The 23,941-nt window shown below is 37.5% G+C and overlaps 1 protein-coding gene across 1 annotated transcript in view; it reads left to right on the forward strand.

Annotated features, from left to right (window-relative positions):
- Positions 1 to 23,941, forward strand: part of pals1b (protein associated with LIN7 1, MAGUK p55 family member b) — a 38,938-nt gene that overhangs the window by 12,233 nt on the left and 2,764 nt on the right. The window contains exons 4-13 of the mRNA XM_057822387.1: positions 2,635 to 2,712; positions 4,373 to 4,492; positions 7,384 to 7,545; positions 7,651 to 7,728; positions 7,838 to 8,021; positions 15,022 to 15,093; positions 15,184 to 15,255; positions 21,534 to 21,695; positions 21,769 to 21,971; positions 22,112 to 22,222. Coding sequence (XP_057678370.1) covers positions 2,635 to 2,712; positions 4,373 to 4,492; positions 7,384 to 7,545; positions 7,651 to 7,728; positions 7,838 to 8,021; positions 15,022 to 15,093; positions 15,184 to 15,255; positions 21,534 to 21,695; positions 21,769 to 21,971; positions 22,112 to 22,222 — 1,242 coding nt within the window. The remainder of the gene's footprint in view (positions 1 to 2,634; positions 2,713 to 4,372; positions 4,493 to 7,383; positions 7,546 to 7,650; positions 7,729 to 7,837; positions 8,022 to 15,021; positions 15,094 to 15,183; positions 15,256 to 21,533; positions 21,696 to 21,768; positions 21,972 to 22,111; positions 22,223 to 23,941) is intronic.

Consider the following 23,941-nt stretch of genomic DNA (forward strand, 5'->3'; position numbering starts at 1 on the left):
TGATGCAATCGCTTCTTTGACGAGTCAAAAACATGGAAATAGAGGAATTTTTGTGTTGACAGTCTTAACACCCAAAAGTCACTCGGAGGTGCCAGTGGCCAAAACATGAATTTGCTTGCAAAGAAATTCTGTTGTTATGACTTATGGACTTATTTGGGCCTCTAACTATGTCATATGAAATATTCAAATTAGACTTTTATTTTATATATGTATATACAGCATAGTTAGTTTTGCTTTTAGAATAATACTGTTATTAATGTCCATAGGGGGCGTTAAAAAAAATAAAATAAAATAAAAAAAGTATATATGTGTAGATAGGTCTGATGCCAGTGAACATTTTTGAGTGGCTGAAAGTGAAAAAATATTCATAAATCATTCATAAATATTCATAAAACTTAGTTATCACACTTCAAAGGAAAAGCCATACTTTGGACAAAATCACAAGAATTTAGTCAAAATAAATTAACGGCCACGGGTTTTATACGTAACATAACAACCTAACATAAGAAAAAAATTGCTTGGAATGTGTTGCAGTGAACACTTGCACTATAAACCTGTAAACATTGTTTTATGGCAGGGAGAATTCTCTGGTGTGTGAAATTGCATTAAGATTTAAATGCGGTATGTGAGATGTTTATATGCTCATTTAGAAAGAAAGTTAGTAGTGTAATTGTAATAATATATTGCTTACATTGTGAATCTTTTTACTATGTCGCTGAAAGCTTTAACCTAAGCAGATCTAATGTCAGTTACTAGTACTGTCTTTTTATCATGTGTTTCTTGCAGTGAGTAGGTATGTGACATAAAAAATAAATATGGAATGCAAACGATATTGATATAATTTAATATGTGTGAAAGGACGGTAATATAAATTCATTAAGTTTACGGATCTGACTTTGTGACCCATTTTGCTGTTACAATGGTGCAAAGTAAAGGCCTCGAACTTGCTTTTATTTTCATTTATTGTAATAAACAAGCTTAGTCAATATAACTATGACTATGCAGGGCTGCAAATAACGATTATTTTTATAATTGATTAATCAGACGATTAATTAAACAATTGATCAATTGGAAAAATATCACTTTTTTTTTTCAATTATATTCACAATTCAACTTGAAGTTGATTTAGGCATGTTGTGAGTAACAATAAAGACAAAATGGATTACTATTTCCTTCAAAAATGATATTTTATCAAAGCTTCCTGACTTAACTGTTCTCTACAATTGTACTGTACAACTGTAAGTTCGCAAAACTTGTTAAAGTTTTTAATCAAGGTTCTGAGTAAAAAACATTAAAATAATTTCTCAGTACACAAATAAGACAAAAGTCCTGTTCTTTCAAATAACGAAAAAAAAAGTGCTGGTGATTGACATTTTTTTTCTTGTGGGCAAAGCCCTGATTGACAATGAGGAGGAGGCTAACTGTAATGAATCGGTTTTCTTTATCAGTTTTTCATTAGTACAATCCAAGCCCAATTTCAAAGCACTCTCTCTTGTATGACAATTTACAGTTTGAATGGGAATTTGTGTTGAAAGGAGACTCTAAGCTGTTATACGAATGTGTTTCTTTGTGTGGTTTATTTATAAAAAGAAAAATGAGACTTCACAGAACTTTACTATCTAACAATAACTCAAGTGCTAATGTACTTCTCCAAAACACAATACAAACGGACACTTAAGACACGGATTAGCATAATCGGTAACTAGCTTAGCGCTCTGTGCTAAGTAGTAACGTAGCATCAACAAAGAATACAATTGACTTCATTTACTCACCTCTGACAGAGGCACACTGGATCTAAAAACACACACGACTAAAGACAATCGAACTCTCGTGTAAATATTATTGATTCAGCGACTAAACCTGAGTGCAGCAGTGAACTCTTTCTCTCTTGCTCTAATCACTGGCACGCGCACAGCCTCACATTACACACAAACAAGGACCCAAACAGAACGCTTAATAGCTGCTGGCAAAAATTTATCAATCGATTTAATCGATTAGTTGTTGCAGCCTATGACTATTCTACAAGAAAATATTGGTTGGTTACTCATTTGAGTGTGCAGTCACCCCTAATTTACTGCCATAGCTGTACCCGTCGTGAGGTTGGCATCGTTTAAACTTCCCCGAAATTTGCCAAAATGAAGAATAACAATGAATGAAATTGTATATTATGGTTGCATGACTTTTACACATTTTGACGAGGGGTTTTGGCGAATTAAAATATCGTTCAACTTCCAATGAACAGCCCGCTACTTAAAGTTGACCAATTGTAAAAATTCGAAAATGACACATATCGTGGGGAATTCCCCTGCACTTTTGTGTACATTGAATCACCTTGTTGTTCATCAAAAAAATCATCGAGTTCATCAAGGCAAATGCTGTAGTTTCTCTAAGTGTTCCCCACGAACGCAGCTGTGTTGGTTCGTATGCATATATACACCTACATATATTTATACCCACAATGAGGTATTAATGGACTGTTGAGACCTACGTATATTTTATACAGAAATATTACCTTGGGGGCTGGAGGGAGTAGAAACACTTCTCATTATTTTAAAAAAAATCTCCCCTCCTCTGTAAAATTAATCATCATGTGACTTGTCACTTTAACATCCTATGTGTATTGTACATTTCCAGGTCCAAAAGATCCTCCAGTCCAGCCAACAGAGGGAAGGCTTGGAGCTCAGCGCTCTACTAACCAATCCTCATCTCCAGGTCAGGTGACTTGTGCATGTTCAATTTACAGTATGTCATTCATTGTCTTTCAACTAACACTTTTGCTCCAGGGCTCCCCTATAGTCTTGGAAGCTATTAAATATACAATAAATTAAGTAATTATTGAGCATTGCAGTTGCATTGAAAATTAAAAGGAGTTAAAGCAGTCACTATTGGTTTCCTGTTAATGTAGTTTGAAGGGATGGAATCGAAAGTGCGAGTGGAAGTAGAAAAATATTGCTGAATTACATAAATCCATCTAGGGCTGCAGCTATCGATTATTTTAGTAGTCGATTAATCTGTCAACTAGTTAGTTCGAATAGTCGAGTAATCGGATTAGGACTACTTAATGCATTGCAGAATAAATTTTAGGAGATGTAAAACAAAAGCTTGCTAAGATTGCACTTTTAAAGATCATTAAATGCAAATACAAAATAAAACCCCCGAGTGTTTCATCAAACTATGCAGGATTGCACTTTCATGTAAAAATAAATTAAAATGTGTGCGCTTAGCCTCAAACGGTATAAAAAAATAAATAATTAAATAAGGATTTAAGTACAACAAAAGAACAATTGGTTAACTTGCATAGCAAAATCTGCTTGTCTTGTGTAATGCTATAAAATGCAAAATTTTTTTAAATTTATTTTTTTTACAGTGCTCCCAACAAATTGTTCAGACACATATTTCCACAAAAAAACAGCTAAAAATACCTATAAACTTAATGACAAATGTGTATTAAAAAACATGAGCTCAAACAAAAACTTACGTTATGTTGGTCTTAACAGGGAGCAGCTAGATTCAGCCATGTAAAATGAGTTGTGTCATATTCACTGTTGCCACTAGAGGGCAGTGTATCCACTCAAATCAATTAAACTAAATGCAAACATGTTCAAAAACCATTACAACACTACTCTAATTAAACGAATACTTGAAGCAGCAAAATTTGTTTCGAATGTTTTTTTTATTACTTTATTACTCGAGTTAATCGATTAAAAATCGCAGCACTAAATCCATCCCTCGGTCAATTTTAGGGGAACCAGGAAATGCATAAATACTATGTTAAGTATGTTTGATTTAGGTCATCATGGGCACATGGTCATTGGATATGAGATGTGCCAGTCTTATGTAAAGTTGTATTTAAACCTTGGGATAGCAAACATTAAATTAAAAGTAGCAAACCTCAACTGTCATAGCAAGCAGAAATAACACAAACGCAGCGACATTTATAGTTGAAAGGAGGTTTGTGTTATGTGATATATGTAGCATGACTCCTTCTTTTGATTAGTTCCAAGTCCTATGTGTTGCAACAGTTTTGTTTCTGGCATTTCTGAAAAGATTTACACAAGCTTAAAGGTTCTGTTCTCCATGTCACCTCTCAGTTTAGGACCTTTCTGACCTGTTCTCCATGTCACCTCTCAGTTTAGGACCTTTCTGACCTGTCTTTTTGATGTGGTGAATAAAAACTGATAATAAATCATCAGAATCTGTTTAAATATCACATTGCGTATTACATGATATTGAGTATGTATTCCAACTCATCTGAAAGTTGGCTTGTAACATGCAGATAGCAGTAAATCCAAAAATAAAGAGGAACATTTTTTAATTGGACTCCTTAATTCATTGTAAAGATGCATCCTGACTGTTTTCTTTGTGTGTCCAGGCGCTGATGCAGGCACATGACAGCTTAGCAGTTCAGGAAATATCAGAAGACACTGTGATCCAGTATTTTGGAGAAACTGTGAAAATGGTGCGGCTGCATAAAACCCGTGATACTCCACTGGTGAGAAGCCATCCATATTTATGATTTTTTATTTTAAGAGGTGTAGTGGTCAGCAAGACAAAGACAAACACAAATATAGGTTAAATCATATATTGCATCTCGCATGTCAAGCAGTTTAAAGTGTAGAGGTTACAAGTATACACACTTATAGGGGTGATATTTCTTCTGTGTCCCCTAATTCAAATCAAAATTCAATATCAAAATTTGTAAGTTAAAAATACCTGTATTTAAAAAAATATTAATTTATCCCCATAATGTATAAGGCATGTAGGGTTATTGCAGGTCATTAAAAATCATAAAAAGTTATTAAATGGATTTTGTCAAGATGCAGGCCTTAAAAAGTATTAAACTATAAATTCAAAGCATTAAAAATTATGTAAACTTGACGGTTAAATACATGTTTTTTATATAATTTATTACAGTTGAGTAGAGATCTCGGCCGATAAAGTCATTTTAAAATGGTATCGGATATTATTAACATCTGTCTTTCATTATCGGTTTTGGACCAATATGCATGTTGCCTTCAAAGTGAATGTAGAAGCCTTTTGCCTTTGTTCAAGGGCTGGTCACAGCCTATCACGGCAGTTAGGCTGATTGACCATTAGATGTCTCTAGATTAAGATGCTTACGTTTTTTTATGTGGGAATACCATTTGCGTTCATGGTGCAACAATTAAATGAACAATAAATGATTGAAAATGATGAATTATAAACTTGTTACATACCCCATTCACTGTACTGAAGCTGTGTGCCTTTGTTGTTATTTTGAGCCAGAAGCCCTGTGTGGCACTTTACCATAACTTTAGTTGAAGTTGTTCCCTTATTTTTCACAGAATATCCAGTTGGGCATCACAATTCAATTAGCCAAAATATGTCCACGACCGCATACAGTCCCTGCCAAAAGTCTTGTCGCTTATCCATTTTGTAGAAACAATTGCTAATAACCTGACTTCTAATTATTCAATTGGTTTCAGAAATGGCTCATATGAAAGCTAAGACCCTCCCAAATGATGTTGAATGTACAAAAATATATTTGTTTCACTGAAAAAAGATTTATCATTTAATGAAGACATAAAGGTCAAATTTTGGCAAGACAAAGGTTTTGTTGCCTGCAGAAAGTAGTGTGAATATTGAACAAAAAATGTACTTCAAATATAAACATATGTTACATCACATAAGCGAATTAAGTAGTGGTGCTGTTAAATCCAAATGTAATATTTTGTATGACTTCCTCGGGCTTGAAGGACTGCATTCATGCGGTTCAGCAAGGATTCATACAATTCATTGATGAAGTCATCAGGAACATCAAAGAAAGCAGTCTTGCATGCCTCCCAGAGTTCATCAACATTCTAGGGTTTCGTCTTCCATGCTTCCTCTTTCATCCTACCCCAGACATCCTCAATGATGTTCATGTCTGGTGACTGGGCTGGCCAGTCCTGGAGGATCTTGATCTTTTTCCACTGCAGCAGAGCTCCACAAGACCTGGTCACCTGAAGTCCCTGTGTCAACCAGAACAGTCTGTCGAATTCTGTCTAGAAATGGCCTCCGTGGTTGAATCAGTGCCCAGAAACCAGCATTAAAGAAAAGACAATTAAAAAACCGTGTGGGATTTGCCAAGGCCCACAGCCTGTCAAAAGGACGGACGCTGGAAAAGTGGCAAAAGGTGGATTTTTCAGATGAATCTTCCATTGAATTACACCACAAACGCCGCAAATATTGCAGGAGACCTACTGGAGCCCGCATGGATCGAGAGATCTGGAGGGTGGAAGGCAACATAAATAAATATTCAAAAATCTTAGCTGCCTCTTACATTTCTAACCATAAAAAGGGACAAATTCTGCAGCAGGATTGCACCACAGTCGCCGCAAATATTGCAGGAGACCTACTGGAGCCCGCATGGATCCGAAATTCACTCAGAAAACTGTGAAGTTTGGTGGTGGCAAAATCATGGTCTGGGGTTACATCTAGTATGGGGGGGTGCGAGAGATCTGCAGGGTGGAAGGCAACATAAATAGTCTGAAATATCAACAAATCTTAGCTGCCTCTTACATCCCTAACCATAAAAAGGCACAAATTCTGCAGCAGGATGGTGCTCCATTGCATACTTCAATCTCAAAGTTCCTCAAGGCAAAGAAGATTCAGATCCTCCAGGACTGGCCTGCCCAGTCACCAGACATGAACATCATTGAGCATGTCTGGGGTAGGATGAAAGAGGAAGCATGGAAGACGAAACCCAAGAATGTTGATGAACTCTGGGAGGCATGCAAGACTGCTTTCTTTGATGTTCCTGATGACTTCATCAATAAATTGTATGAATCCTTGCCGAACCATATGGATGCAGTCCTTCAAACCCATGGAAGTCATACAAAATAATAAATTTGGATCTCATGGCACCTCTCCTTAATTTGCTTATGTTATGTAACATATTTTTGTATTTGAAGTACATTTTTTGTCCAATTTTCACACTGATTTCTGTAGGCGACAAAACATTTGTCTTGCCAAAATTTGACCTTTATGTCTTCATTAAATGATAAATCTTTAAGTGAAACAAATATATTTTTGTACATTCAACATCATTTGGGAGGGTCTTAGCTTTCATATGAGCCATTTTTGAAACCAATTGAATAATTAAAAGTCAGGTTATTAGCAATTGTCTCTACAAAATGGATAAGCGACAAGACTTTTGTCAGGGACTGTATATCGGTATCGGTTTGATATCGGGATATGAGTTATCGGTTAAAAAGTAATGATCAGACAATTCAACTCACGATTTGTGTGTGTGAAACACAAGTAGTTGGGTATGGGCATTAAATTTGTTTAACGTTGCATTAAAAAGCATTAAATGAGATTTGCTGATACCTGTAGAAACCCTGTGCATGGCTCTATCACCAGGGTGCGACCGTACGTAATGACATGGATAGTGTTGTGGTGAGTCGAGTAGTGAAAGGCGGGACCGCGGAGCGAAGCGGCCTGCTCAATGAGGGGGACGAGATCCTGGAGATCAATGGCTTTTCAGTTCGTGGGAAGCACGTCAATGAAGTTCACGACTTACTGGTGAGAACATGCTCGAGAGGAAACAATACACCTCTAATTGTTCTAAGCATGAGCTGAATAATAACCTAATATTTGAGGAACATTTCCTCTTATCTCGTCCATCAGCAACAAATGCACGGCACTTTGACCTTCCTCCTCATCCCAAGCTCTCAGATTAAACCTGCCCAACACAGACAGACTGTGGTAAGTCTCTAATATGGACCCGCACGGGCTGTCTGCACGCACAAATGCAAGCAAGGGCAACAAAGACCACGCTAAACCTTTACTCTCCAAATCCCGCCTTGTTCCACAGATGCACGTACGAGCTTACTTTGACTACGACCCCTCGGATGACCCTTTCGTGCCATGTAGGGAGCTTGGCCTGTCTTTCCAGAAAGGGGATATTCTCCATGTCATCAGCCAGGACGACCCCAACTGGTGGCAGGCTTACAGGGACGGTGACGAGGAAAACCAGTTACTGGCTGGACTCATTCCAGGTTGGGATTAGAACAGAGGAATTCATAATTATGTAGAGTACCGTAACGATAAAATGGAGAACAACAGGCTAATATTAAAGTAACATTAACGTTTATTTAGATAGTGAAGTGCCTAAAAAAGACAAATAGTTTACCAATCTCTCGATTTTACCTACCAAATTGTAAGATGTGCTTTAATGCTTTTGCACACTAACAGTATTTACAATAATTAATGCAATTATGTGTGTTTAAAACTAGGTGTTATGATTATGTTTTCTCATGTAACAGTTTATTCGCCTGTGCTTTAGTGTTTACACAATGAAAAGAGTAAGGTTTCTGTTTTCAGTAAACGTTACCATAATGTTTCATTCTGGTTTCTGTTCTCAGTAAAGAATACCTTAGCAGCTCAACGAAACTCACGTGTGTGCAATAAAAGGCTGCGCTCCTCAGGGGGAGGGCAGAGAAGCTTGTTGTGAGCCACCCGCTCCGCATCAACCTTCCTCCTGACGGCCGTCAGCGTAAAACCTTATCTCTGTCTCCGTTCTGATTCTCTCTCCGCCCTCCCTCAGGTCCTTTATTATTTTCTCAGTACAATAGTAAGTTTAGACCCAACACAAATCTATCAAAATCCACATCTTCAGTATCACTTCTGAAAAACCTGTTAGTGTGGAGGAAAAAATACAAAACATCCAAAACTGTGAGTTATTGTCCCGAAAATAAGGGAAATTAATTTTACTTGAAAAAGTTTTGTGATTGCACAAAAGTGATTGCAATGTTTAAATGCCTGAACAGTTAGTTTTTACATACTGTATACCGTTCTATGGATTTGAAATTAGGTGAAGAAAATATATATACTGTATTAGCATTAGGGTTAGTATAGTGTATAGTGTATTTTCGTGACCATAGGGCGCACCGTATTAAAAGCCGCAGGCTCATTTGGGGTGACATTTTTGTATTTCACACACACAAGGCGCCATGAAAAACACACTAGCATTTAGCAGTTAATGGAGACCAGAACCCGCAGCAATAAGTAAAAAACCGCAAAGTAGCATTGTGTGTTCAATGTATTTATTCAGATTTAGCACTGGAAAGAGATACATGTAAGACACGTTTTCCACTTTTTTCCCCAAAGTATAAAAAAAAGCTTTCATATATATTGGCTGTCAAATTTATCGCGTCAACGGGCAGTAATTAATTTTTTAATTAATCACGTTAAAATATTTGACGCAATTAATGCATGCACGGAATGATCCGTTCATGCGTTGCCTCAAACAGTTTACAGTAACGCCGTTTTAGCACATTAAGAGCGATAAGGCAGAGAAATGCGAGTGGACACAGGCGTTCATTAGCGCCTTTTATTGGCTTAAGCTTTGGGAACTCTCTCACAACAAATATAAGTATTGTGGCAAACGACTTAACACGCTTAATGAACACATAGCAGAACATACTGTATACCATTTGTAGCCACCACTGACAATCATGGTTGCCCAACTTCCCATCATGCATTTGGGCGGAACAGATAAGTCGCTACAGTATCATTTAGTGAAAGCACAACATTAATTATACTCCCATCTCTCACAAGAGACGATCTTTTTCTTAACATGCTTATTTGAACACAGCGCAGAACATACTGTATACCATTTGCAGCCACCACTGACAGTCATGGTTGCCCAACTTCCCATCATGCATTTGGGCGGAACAGTGAAGTCACTACAGTATAATTTAGTGAAAGCACAACAAAATTAAAGTTCGTATCTTTCACAGAAGAAGATTTTTTTTAACACGCTTATTTGTTATTAAAAGCACAACAAAAATAATATTCTATCTCTCAAAAAAATAATGTTCGCAAAAAGAAAAGCGCTCAATGCAAAGAGAACTGGCGTTCCCAATTAAAATAGCTTTGCATAATACACATAAAACTTACTCAGACTTTGCCTTGGCTAGATCTCTAATTAATTTAAAACTCGCCATTGACACCTTGTGGTGTATTCTAATCACTACAGGGAGCCCATGTGACGTCCCGCTCGGCGACGTCAACAATGGCGAGCTATTCGTTTATTTTTTGATTGAAAATTTTTCAAATTTTATTAAAACGAAAACATTAAGAGGGGTTTTAATATAAAATTACTATAACTTGTACTCAAATTTATGTTTTAAGAACTACAAGTCTTTCTATCCGTGGATCCCTTTAACAGAAAGAATGCTAATAATGTTAATGCCATCTTGTGGATTTATTGTTATAATAAAGAAATACAGTACTTATGTACAGTATGTTGAATGTTTATGTCCTTCTTGTGTCTTATCTTTCTGTTCCAACAATAAATTACAGAAAAATATGGCATATTTTAGCGATGGTTTGAATTGCGATTAATTGCGATTAATTCATTTTTAAGCTGTGATTAACTCGATTAAAAATTTTAATCGTTCGACATCGTCGACAATCGTTTTTTTTTTTTTTTTTTTTTTTTTAATAAATGGTTTTGAAACACTCCAAATGTAATAATTATAAGTTTTAAAAATGTTACTGTCTACTACTGTAAAGTAGAAAAATGCTTCTTTATTAAATGCTTCATTGAGTGAGTCCACTCAAATCCGCTCAAGCTGCTCACTTACACATAATGAGTTGCCACAGCAACTGTTTAACAAGCTAAAGGATGATTGACACATGTTGCGCTTTGAAGTTTCGGCTTCCAAGCGTCTCCAGTGCACTGCCTGACGAAGAAAAGCAGCAGGAGGGAGAGTGAGACTACATGATCGTATCGGGACAGCTTATATGTATTTATTTATTTATTGGGGGGAAAAAATCTGTGATGGACTAAGTGCGTGAAGGAGCGAGGGACAACTGTACTCACATCAGGCTTAACCAATCCACAAATCCATCAAATTCCTCATCTTATGTATCCAAATTGAACAGCTGGGCTAGGTCTCCCTCAAACACAGCAGCTCAACTTTTCTTCTTTCCAGGCAGTGTCGTCCTCTTAAAAATCACCATGGGTGGCAGTTTCTTTTTGTTTCGCGTAGGTCGGCGGTCTGCAAGTCCGGTCCTGGAGAGCCGCTATCCAGCTTGTTTTTCATGTCTCGCTCCTTTAACACACCTTAATCAAACAATCATGATCGTTATCAGGCTACTGCAGAGCTTGCTGATGAGCTCCTTATTTCATTCAGGTGTGTTAAAGGAAAACAAGCTGGACAGCGGCTCTCGTGGACCGGACTTGCAGACCCCTGCGTAGGTGATAGCCTTGAGTTTGAACTGGGCTTCGTAAGCGTGTCTCTTTGCAGTAGATGCCATTTTCGAGGGTCCTTTGCATAACCATGGGGTCACGCCCCCTATCATATGCAGCCTTCTGTCTTTAAGGTTCTCATGCAGCTCTCACTTACGTCCGCCTTTTCAAAAATTGCTCAGACAGACACATTTTGGTACTCAGTCCACACAATAGGCACACCACGTTATTAAGCGCACGATCCATTTTGGAGAAATTTTTTTACTTTTAGGTGTGCCTTATGGTCGTGATTTTTTTTTTTTTTTTTAATCATTTGCTTTTTTATTAAAATTGAGATTCCAATATGAATTTGGTCTGATGATGTGTTTTGGATCATACCAATTCACGGAAATATTTTTTTAGTACATGCCACATCCAATCAGTGATATTAAAATACAAATCTATACTTACAGTAAATATAAAAGGAACTTTGTCTGTGTGTGTGTTCGTTCCCAATGAACTCTGAAACGGTTGGGCGGATTTTGCCAAAATTTTAAACAGTTGTACTTTGTGGAGGTGACAGCAAAAGACATGTCTCTTGCAATTGCAACATCGCAGTTGGCTTTCAAACTTTGCGGTTTCATGTACAAATTTTAATTGGTGTGATGATACGCCGTGGCTTTGAGTACTCCACAACAAGACGCTGGATAACATTTTTTTACAATTTTCTGAAATATTACTAAGGTATTCATTTTTGCTGGATATATGGTGTTACGTGCCAAAGATGGCTCGCGAAAGGCGTAACATAAAACAATCCACACAAATGGACAAGTGGACACAAATTTATTTACACAATAATCAAACTCGCAATGAATATGTACAAAATGCTGAGGAAGCGTGACTTCAGGGTAAGCCCAGGCCAAAACAACAAACAAAAGCAACTACACTTAAACCCCACCCGCTAACTAAGCCCTGATCCTGTAAAAGGAACAAAGAAAAGACAGCTTCTAACCTAACTTCCTACTCTATACAAAACAGGAGAAAACGGGTTGAACAGAAATGGCGACTTACCCTTACTTGCTTCAGTGCTCTTATTTACAGTGGTGAACAAAAACGATCCAATAACGAATAAACACAAAAGATCTCACCGAAAAAGCGGGAGTGTATCAAACTAGCGATCAAAGTGCAAACGAGCGTGAATGGCGAGCAAATAGCTAGCGGGGAGGAACGCGACAGAATGCTGCCAAATTGCGACCTCATAGAACGTTGACAGCGGCAGGTTTATATTTATACTGTAGCGACTGTTATTTATTATCTGTTACGCCCGCAATGGTTCATGGGTAGTTGTGGCAACCATGACTGAGGTTGGCGGTTGGCGTGGTAATGTTCTGGTGTTTTCTGTTCAATAACAGCGCTATCTCTTGGGGTCGTGCGATGTATGGGGTACAAAAGCGGCAAGTGTGAAACATAAAAACTTGTCTCGTTTTTCTCCACATTGCTCGCCACAATACTGTACACAGTGATGGAAAAGCGATTGCGCATTAACCCCTTTTTGGTATTCTTTTACTATTACCAGAAGCTTAGCAAGGGTCCCCGTGGGCCCCAGGCAACAAGCAAAATGGGGCCCTTCTGAGTCACGTGACACACATACATACTCGCGCAGTATAATGAACACAAAGGTGGGAGGTTCGAGTGTGCGCTGCGTGCACGTGCGGTCATCTTGGCCATAAAAGTGGCAAAAACTAAGCACTTTACACTGACTCATATGGATATACTTACATTCGTTCACGGACGCACACGTCCTCTGCTCGAATTGCGCACCTTACGCCTATTCTCTCTCCCAGAATACGCAGCGCTTGTGACGTAGGACAATAATAGGACTGGTTGCTATGAGAACGTACCCATACCCAAGAACCTTGCTAAAAGGAGTATTAAAATTGGTAATGAAATCGTTTAGTATTATTTTAGATGCATACAGTGGGGAGAACAAGTATTTGATACACTGCCAATGTTGGCAGTGTATCAAATACTTGTTCTCCCCACTGTATATGTTATACATTTTCTTATAGAGTATTTGACGAGGAATACAATAGACCCATTAATAGACTTTTTGGGAAAAATCACCATTTCTTTAAGTCGTCACATTAATAATGAGGTAGCCTGTGAAAATCAACGTAAAACAACTCGGCAAGGACTTTCCAGAGAGTACTTGGTGAGTCACTCTTTAAACAATCATGTGGTATTAATTGCTGATTGGACTTTCTTAAACATGTATAATCTACGGGACATGGTTTGTGCTGATTGGGATTGATAACAGAATCGTTAGATAATGTGCCAAATGATTCCATGGTATTGAAACACTCCCTACACTTGTCACTGCGATAGTGCAGTAAAGCTGCGTGTGCTAAATCCGTTGGCCCTCTGGGGCCCCTGCTGGCTGGGGGCCCTAGGCAATTGCCTGGTTTGCCTAATGCAGTGCTTCTCAATTATTTTCTGTTACGCCCCCCCAGGAAGACGTAAACGTTTCGCGCCCCTCCCACACAACTCTCTGCCGCCACTGTAAATTGTATCATTTGCCTATAAATTATTAATATAAGTATACCTCTGCATAATATTGTGTCCTTTTTAATATTAAAGAAAAAATACATAGCAACTTACAATAAAGTATAGAAAAGACTTAAAGTGCATCACTTTGCCTGAATTAAAAAAAAAAAAAAATCATATCCAATCCGTAAAAATACATTCACGGTACATTTTTTGACCATTTAATAGTGAACAATAAATTTTGATAAAATCAATCAATAAATAATAATACATTCAAATAACCATTTAACCGTAAAAACAAAAATTAATCCAACAAAAACAACAGTGTCATTGGACAGTGGGACAGTTTTTATTTTTGCTATTTTGCACTGAGCAACTTGGTATGTCACCTTATATGATGCTAATAGTGCTCGCTGGTTTACTGATGTAACACTGCGAAACAAAGCAGGACGATTGTTGGCAATATTCGGCACATCTTGACTGAAAAAAAATTAAGTGGATTATCAATGTGAGTGGGGTCTGATGTTTATAAGTGACATCTTATTTGATGTGGCTTCCTGCTGTTCGTTGCAAACATTTTTAGACATAGACTGGTCTTTTCCCGTCCCCCACTGTATTAAAAGTCAAAGCCAAATGCTACATACGCTTAGTCATATTTCCTAGTCTTAGCTTGTCATATCGCCAGTGCTCTTTGCTGTGTGCTTTTGTTTTGTCCAAAAATACTGCGCACACAAAATGATACATTATTCTAGTATGGCAAAAAAGTATGTTCCCCGAGGAACATAATTTTTGCCAAACCCAAGCAATGCCAGGCTATACTGCTTGTAATGCATAGTGGCAAACTACTAACCTTACACTATCTGAGCCTTCCCTAGCCTTGAGGAAAGCCCCTCCCATCTGGAGAAACCAACAGATTAGATGCAACACCTAAGAATTATTTGAGATTACTCTTTGACCCGAGATTGTGCCTGTTCGAAAAGGAGGTTAAGCAGTGGAAATGGAAAGTACGCCAACTTGTTAAGCTACAAGAGGAAAACACAGGAAACACAATAGCACTTGTTCCTTGAGATTAGAGTATTATTCATTCCGTAGCCATGCTCACAGTTTTAACAATTTTAAAAAATGCACAATAATGAAAACATTACTTGGAAATTCAATACACATTATACTTGTGATCCTGTCAGATGAACTTTTCCAAACACACCATTTCATGATTTTGAAACTGAGCAAACCATCTTTACTCCATCAGTTATATCATTTTATTTTGTCTTTGTCAGGGAAGTGCTTCCAGCAACAGCGAGAGACCTTGAAGCGAACTATGCCAGACAGGAGTAGAGAACAACAACAAGGTAAGAAGATCATGTCGTTGTCCACTGTGAAGGTTACACACAGGCAGGACAGGATTTTGCAATCACAAATAACCTTGTCTTCTTTTTCAGGGAAGCGTTGGTATGTGAAGAAAAACAAGAAACAGAAAAAGAAAAGCACATCACCTCTGAGCAAAAGCACAGGTGAAAAAAAGAAAAAAACTTTCTTCAATCAACACGCTCCACTTTGATCTCTACTCTTAATGTCCGTCAAAAAAGAGCAGCTTTTGTCAGTGTGCAAACATTGTCTGCTTTGAGGCAGTACAAACTATAGCTACAACCGAAATGACCTGGCCTACGCTTGGCTAAGATTAGTTTTCTCCACACAGACAGGATCAGAGGTGGCACCAACAGGTGCCCAGCAGGGGCCTAAATGGCTTGGAAGGACCCCTTCACACGGACAAACACATGCTTAGTGCCTGAACTTGTGTGACTTGTTTGCCCAACTGTGGGTGCAAACCAGATCTGAGACCAAACCTTCACATTAAAAGCAGCAACAATGAGCATCATTCAAATCCATAAATCCTCTCTGTGCACTTTTTAATTACAGTCAAATTGTGGCATACTAAGAAATACTTTCAGATAGTTAAGTGGAGTTGTGTCGTCCAGTGGTGGAATGTAACACAGTAAAAGCACTTCGTTACTGTACAGTCCCTGACAAAAGTCTTGGCGCTTATCCATTTTGTAGAAAGAATTGCTAATAGCCTGACTTTTAATTTTTCAGTTGGTGTCAGAAATGGCATCATTTGACCCTTACAAATGATGTTGAATGTACAAAAATATATATGTTTTACTGAAAAAAGATTTATCATTTGAAAACTTTGGCAAGACAAAAGTTTTGCCGCCTACAGAAAGTCGTGTGAAAATGGGGTGAAAGTGGGCCAGAACGGTCAGGAACGCAGTTCCGGTATAAGATTCAGGGCCGGAACGCAGTTTCTGTATACCAGGGGTCGGGAACCTTTTTGGCTGAGAGAGCCATGAACACCACATGTTTTAAATGTAATTCTGTGAGAGCCATACAATATGTTTAAAACTAAAAATACAAGTAATATGTGCATTTAATGTAATTTTCAACACTTTTAAAGTACAATAAGTCTCTGAATTCTTTTTAATAACTTATATAAATAATAATTAAATTAAATAATAATTATTAAATAATATTTTAATCCACAGATACTGTTGTAATTACAGTTTTAAACCAGCAGGGGGGAGGCGTTCGCTACGTGGCGTCCATGGGCAATAAATGTTTGCATTTTATTCATTTCCTTTTGATTTAAAAAAGTCAATATATGCGCGATCTTCAAAATATATTCCGTTTCACTCTGCGTAATATGTCATTTGTACTTATTTTTCTGAATCGATATGTTACTTATATCTTTATGTTTAAAAAAAACAACAACAAAAAGTAAATGTTTACATTATCTTCAATATACAGTGCCTTGCAAAAGTATTCGGCCCCCTTGAACCTTGCAACCTTTCGCCACATTTCAGGCTTCAAACATAAAGATATAAAATTTTAATTTTTTGTCAAGAATCAACAACAAGTGGGACACAATCGTGAAGTGGAACAAAATTTATTGGATAATTTAAACTTTTTTAACAAATAAAAAACTGAAAAGTGGGGCGTGCAATATTATTCGGCCCCGTTGCGTTAATACTTTGTAGCGCCACCTTTTGCTCCAATTACAGCTGCAAATCGCTTGGGGTATGTTTCTATCAGTTTTGGACATCGAGAGACTGACATTCTTGCCCATTCTTCCTTGCAAAACAGCTCGAGCTCAGTGAGGTTGGATGGAGAGTGTTTGTGAACAGCAGTCTTCAACTCTTTCCACAGATTCTCGATTGGATTCAGGTCTGGACTTTGACTTGGCCATTCTAACACCTGGATACGTTTATTTTTGAACCATTCCATTGTAGATTTGGCTTTATGTTTTGAATCATTGTCCTTTTGAAAGATAAATCTCCGTCCCAGTCTCAGGTCTTGTGCAGACCAACAGGTTTTCTTCTAGAATGTTCCTGTATTTGGCTGCATCCATCTTCCCTTCAATTTTAACCATCTTCCCTGTCCTTGCTGAAGAAAAGCAGGCCCAAACAATGATGCTGCCACCACCATGTTTGACAGTGGGGATGGTGTGTTCAGGGTGATGAGCTGTGTTGCTTTTACGCCAAACATATCGTTTTGCATTGTGGCCAAAAAGTTCAATTTAGGTTTCATCTGACCAGAGCACCTTCTTCCACATGTTTGGTGTGTCTCCCAGGTGGCTTGTGGCAAACTTTAAACGAGACTTTTTATGGCTATCTTTGAGAAATGGCTTTCTTCTTGCCACTCTTCCATAAAGGCCAGATTTGTGCAGTGTACGACTGATTGTTGTCCTATGGACAGACTCTCCCACCTCAGCTGTAGATCTCTGCAGTTCATCCAGAGTGATCATGGGCCTCTTGGCTGTATCTCTGATCAGTTTTCTCCTTGTTTGAGAAGAAAGTTTGGAAGGACGGCCGGGTCTTGGTAGATTTGCAGTGGTCTGATGCTCCTTCCATTTCAATATGATGGCTTGCACAGTGCTCCTTGAGGTGTTTAAAGCTTGGGAAATCTTTTTGTATCCAAATCTGGCTTTAAACTTCTCCACAACAGTATCTCGGACCTGCCTGGTGTGTTCCTTGGTTTTCATAATGCTCTCTGCACTTTAAACAGAACCCTGAGACTATCACAGAGCAGGTGCATTTATACGGAGACTTGATTACACACATTTGGATTCTATTTATCATCATCGGTCGTTTAGGACAACATTGGATAATTCAGAGATCCTCACTGAACTTCTGGAGTGAGTTTGCTGCACTGGAAGTAAAGGGGCCGAATAATATTGCACGCCCCACTTTTCAGTTTTTTATTTGTTAAAAAAGTTTAAATTATCCAATAAATGTTGTTCCACTTCACGATTGTGTCCCACTTGTTGTTGATTCTTGACAAAAAAATTAAATTTCATATCTTTATGTTTGAAGCCTGAAATGTGGCGAAAGGTTGCAAGATTCAAGGGGGCCGAATACTTTTGCAAGGAACTGTACATCCTATGTTCTTAAGTAGTTACAATTGAGATTTGGCATTTAGTATGTGAAGAAATTAGGGAAAATAAAAATTAGGAGATGGAGGTTGGGGGTTATAGCTGTTTTTGTTTTATTTTGCAAATCATTGAAAAAATACAATTTTGAATGAAAATCAGTTTTGTGTTATAGAAATAACTGACCAAAACAGTTTTCTTTGCATTTCAGTAGTTTGATAAAATTTCTGGCTCCATGGCGACCATCATGTCGGGGAGTTCCGGCAAGAAATTCTAACCACTTTCACCCCTGTTCATAACATAAGCGAATTAAGTAGAGGTGCTGTGAGATCCAAATTTAATATTTTGTATGATTTCCATGGGCTTCGGAAAGGATTCAAACACTTTATTGATGAAGTCAGTTACATTTACTTGAGTAACTTTTTGAGAAAAATGTACTTCTTAGAGTAGTTTTACCACCAATACTTTTTACTTTTAGTTGAGTAGATTTGTGAAGAAAAAAAAAAACGCGACTCTTACTCCACTACTTTGGGCTACACTAGAGTCGTTACATTTTTCGTCTTTATTCTACATATTGACTTTATTATTGCCAGAGATGCCGTCCCAGTTTCACCAAAGAGACGTCGAAACAATAACAACATAAATCCATTATACCAGTCAGTTAACAATGTTTTTTTCTCCACTAGAGGGCCCTCATGCTCTTTGGAAGGGTGATGTTTCATATTGTTGTTCTGGTCTGAATTCGATGATTTTTGTGTCATCATTTTGGCCTCATATGGTGATGCATAGGCGGATCTACTATTCAGGCGAAGTAAGCAATCGCCTTAGGCCCCCAACCAGTAGGGGGCCCCCAACCAGCTGCCCTTGCTCCAACGAACAAGAGCTTGGGCCACCGGAGCCAGCAGCACCCCCAACTATTCGTCATGTATGATTATGTCAGCACACCAAACAAACAAACAAAAAAAAGAAAGCCATTTGAATGCTGCATTTATATTATCTTTCCCCCACACACACGCACTACAATGGACTGTTCCACAACGACGGACTGAGTATCAATCGCTTAGCTTCATTTAGCACCGTTTAGCTTCGCTTAGCTCCGTTTAGCATCGGTTAGCTGTTCGTTAGCTTCACTTAGCTCGCCCACGTTTTTCACGCCACTAAACTCGCTTTTTTTACAGCTCACTTGCTACTTTGCACGTCGGCTATCGTTTATTTCGAACACATGAGCGAACGTGCTCTCCATAAGAGCCAAAGTACAGTGAGGGAGAAGTTGAGAACAGGCCGCTAATGCCTCTTTTAACCTTCTTCTTCTTCTTAACACCGAACATAAAATACACGACAGCACACCCTGTGGCGAAACAATGCAGTACAGTTCCAATCAGTCATAGAATAAAACTCAACAGCTGGTTAACAGCATTTGTTAACGAAAAAAAATTAAATCTATTAGTGACACCACAAGCAGTGACGAAGAATGTTTTTTTTACAGAATGTAAAGCTTTCGGTTCTTGGTTTAGCGAACGTACCTCCGGTGAACATTTCAACATAAAATGTTCGTCATATAAATAACGATTTCTGGAGTTAATCCCACATACTTGAGAATTAATATTATAATATGTTGAATAATTACTACAGAATACAAATTTTATACTAAGAAAAGCTTTCAAATGACACTCTTTGTGACAAATATGATTGGCAATGAATAATTATTATGATTATTATACTACCAGTGGCGGACTTGGCAATTTTGGGGCCTAAGGCGTACATATTCAGGGGCCCTCTTCATGGGTCAGGGGTTAAAAAGGTGAGAAGGGTGTGGAGAAAATATGTTCCGGTACCCTAGGGCTGTCCTAAACGACAAATTTTCTCCTGATTAGTCAGCCGACTAGTTTTACGATTAGCTGACTAATCCAATTTTTTTTTTTTTTTTTTACTAATTTAGCGATGAAATTTTTGTTGATGCTTATTAAGTCACAAAACCATTTTGGAACACTTAAATTCTTTATCAAAGTACAAATAAAGCTAGAATTTTTTTTTTAAGAATTGTTTTGAATAATGTTGGAAAGGCAAAGTCAGTGTTCTGAATCAGTTTACTTTCCATTCTTTTGCACTAGTAAATGCTATCAGCATTTAACCTCATTGTTTATTTGTGATTAACTATTGTTATTTACATGATTATTTGTACTTTAATAAAGAATTTAAGTGTTCCAAAATGGTTTTGTGAATTAATAAGCGTCAACAAAAATTTTATCGCTAAATTAGTAAAAAAAAAAATAATAAAGTAAATTATTAGATTAGTCGACTAATCATAAAACTAGTCGGCTGACTAATCAGGAGAAAATTTGTCGTTTAGGACAGCCCTAGTGTACCAGAACATATTTCCTCCACACTCTTCTCACCTTTTTAACCCCTGACCCATGAAGAGGGCCCCTAAATATGTTCGCCTTAGGCCCCAAAATTGCCAAGTCCGCCACTGTGGCCATGTAATAGTTTTTAATACAGTATAATAGTCATATCAATGAAGTTGTGCTGAGAAAAAAAATACAGTATACCATGATTTAAAAAAAAAAAAAAAAAAAAAATCAAACATTGTAAGCAGTTACTCACAGTGTTTCTTTTCAACAAACACTTTTTTACTTGTACTTGAGTACATTTTTGGTGACTACTTTTACTTTAGTAATATTATTTAGAAGTAACGCTACCCTTACTTGAGTAAATATTTTGGCTACTCTACCCACCTAGTTGACAACTAATCCGTTTCTAAATGAAGCGACAACTATTTTGATGATCGCTAAATCAATTAGAGACTTTGTCAACCTAAAAAATTATTATTTTTTTTTTTTTGTTGCTTTTTTTGAAATAACGGGAAAATACTAAATATTGTCTTTATTTTGTTTGTTTGTATTTTATTTAAAAACGGAAAAAATGATTTTTTTTCCCAGCGTTCATTGTTTTTTTTTTTATACATATTTTAAATTAAAATAAAAATAGAAAATAAATTTGATTAAAATCTTTTACTCACTTTTTTTTTTTTTTTTATCAAAATAGAAAACGACTATATATTCTTATAGTTAAAAAAAAAAGTTTCCTTCAAATAGAAAATAGAAAATATTCTGATTAGTATTCTGTAGTCTGTATTGAGGACTACAGAAAGTGTTTAAACTTTATTTTTGTGGAAAACATGAAGTGGATGCATACGATTTACTTTCGCGGGTCACACAAACTATTGTGGTGGGCCAGATCTGACCCCAAGGCCTTGAATTTGACACCTCAGCTTCAAACCTTTCTGTGTGCTGTTTGATTGGCAGCAAACTAGTTGAGGTTTTGATCAATCTAATTCTAGTATTGACCTTGACTCCATCTCCTCAGAATGCGATGACGTCCTGACCTACGAAGAAATGTCTCTCTACCACCAACCCGCCAACCGCAAACGTCCCATCGCTCTCATCGCTCCGACAAACAGCGGCCACGACGAGCTGCGCCGCAGGCTGCTCTCAATCGAACCAGACAAGTTTGCAGTCGCCGTCCCACGTGAGTTACCAAAGTGATGCTGAAAAGCACCCAACATTGGCTGTGATTTCACTTGAACTCTTGGGTCATGTAGACACAACCAGAAGCCCGAGGATACATGAACGAAACGGGCGCGAGTATCACTTCGTGAGCCGACAAGGCTTCGAGGCCGACCTTTCAGCGGGGAAGTTCATAGAGTCTGGGGAATACGAGAAGAACCTGTATGGGACCAGCACGGATTCTGTGCGACATGTGGTCAACTCTGGACGCATCTGTTTGCTCTGTCTGCACACCAGGGTATGTTAGAAAGCTTGATTCACTCCCTCCTTACACTTATTTTATATTTTTGATAGGCTACACAACCCAAAACATATTTTAAAAATGAGGAAAGTCCTTTTAAGAATTTGCCTTACACTTTCCGACTCCTTTTTCCACAGTCGTTGAAGGTGCTAAGGTCATCCAACCTTAAGCCTTTCGTCATCTTCATTGCTCCTCCTTCTCAAGAACGACTGCGCACCCTGCTGGCTACTGAGGGAAAAACACCCAAGGTCCGAAATATTTTTTATCCTTGTGCACTGCAAATTTATAACGTCTTCATCAGATTATTTTTATTAAATCTAGTCAAATAATTTTCTCCATCTTATTTTGAGTTTTAAAGACTAGTGAACCGATTAATGCATCAAATTATTCTATTTATTTCAAGGAATATGACCAAAAAGCCATATTATATATATATATATAAAAGCTGGTAATTGTTCACATAAATAAAGAAAAAATTGCTTTCAAATAATGTTTTCAACAACATCTATTTTTGAATTAAGAACATTTCTGACAAACAAGAATAGATATACTAATTTATTGATTGAACATAGACTTCATAATATATTGACAGGGCGCTGGCCGATTCATCGGGGGTCTATCTCCGTCAAAGCTGACCGTCTCGAAACACGGAAAAAGAGCTTTTTCTGTTAAAAAATCTTGTGAATAAATGCTTAAATTCTTATAAATTCTTTATAAATATAAATTCTTTATAGATATGGACGTAAAAGTCTCGATTCTTGGTTAAAATAAAAAAAACGGGCAGGTAGCATTTATTTGATGTAAATATGTCGAATATGCTGCTAGTCTTTAAGCCACTGTGGCGCTGCCTCATCACTACAAAGAGCTTTTTGTATGTTCAAAGTTCTTGTGAATAAATGCGTAAATCCCTGAATTCTTTGTAGATATGGACGTAAAATAGTCTTGATTCGTGGTTAAAAGCAAAAAAAAACTGGCAGTTAGCATTTATTTTACGTAGATATGTTGAATGTGCTGCTGGTCTTTAGGCCACTGTGGCGCCGTTTTATCTGCACAAAGATCATTTAATGTTAAAATTCTTGTGAATACATGCTTAAATCCCTGACTTCTTTATAGATATGGACGTAAAACAGCCTCGATTATTAATTAAAAGCAAAAAAATGGGCAGTTAGCATTTATTTTACGTCAATATGTCGAATGTGCTGCTTGTCTTTGAGCCACTGTGGCGCTGCCTTATCACCACCAAGAGCTTTTATATGTTGAAAATTCTTGTGAATAAATGCGTAAATCCCTGAAATCTTTATAGCTTTGGACCTAAAACAGTCTCTTTTCATGGTTAAAAGCAAAAAAACTGGCAGTTCGCTTTTATTTTACGTAGATATGTTGAATGTGCTGCTGGTCTTTAAGCCACTGTGGCGCCGTCTTATCAGCACAAAGATCGTTTTACGTTTAGAATTCTTGTGAATACATGCTTAAATCCCTGACTTCTGGCCACTCTGGCGCTGCCTTATCACCAAAAAGAGCTTTTTTATGTTGAAAATTCTTGTGAATAAATGCGTAAATCCCTGAATTCTTTATAGATATGGTCTTGATTCTTGGTTAAAAGCAAAAAAACAGGTAGTTAACGGTATTGCGGATTATAACGCCAATGCTGTAGTGGCTAATTTCTCCTATTGATTTTTTTCACATTTCAAATTGCATGCATGGTACAAAAAATATAATAATTACCTTCAATCCTCGAACAAATCACTCCTGAGACAATCCTTCTTGTCTGTATGCGGTACATCTTTTGTAGTTTTTCAACCTAAATCCGGCATTGCATCTCTGCGTGCGTTTGAAAATAACTCCTCTTGATGCTGGGTGTGGGCAGGCCCCCCACTTGAAGGCGTGGCGCAGTGTCTGAGGGTTGTGACCTGTTAATATAATTATGAAGTCCATGGATTGAAAGAAATCTGTTAAGCTTATTTTCA

The sequence above is a fragment of the Corythoichthys intestinalis genome, chromosome 19, assembly GCF_030265065.1.
Source record: "Corythoichthys intestinalis isolate RoL2023-P3 chromosome 19, ASM3026506v1, whole genome shotgun sequence".
In the NCBI taxonomy this organism is placed as follows: Eukaryota; Metazoa; Chordata; class Actinopteri; order Syngnathiformes; family Syngnathidae; genus Corythoichthys; species Corythoichthys intestinalis.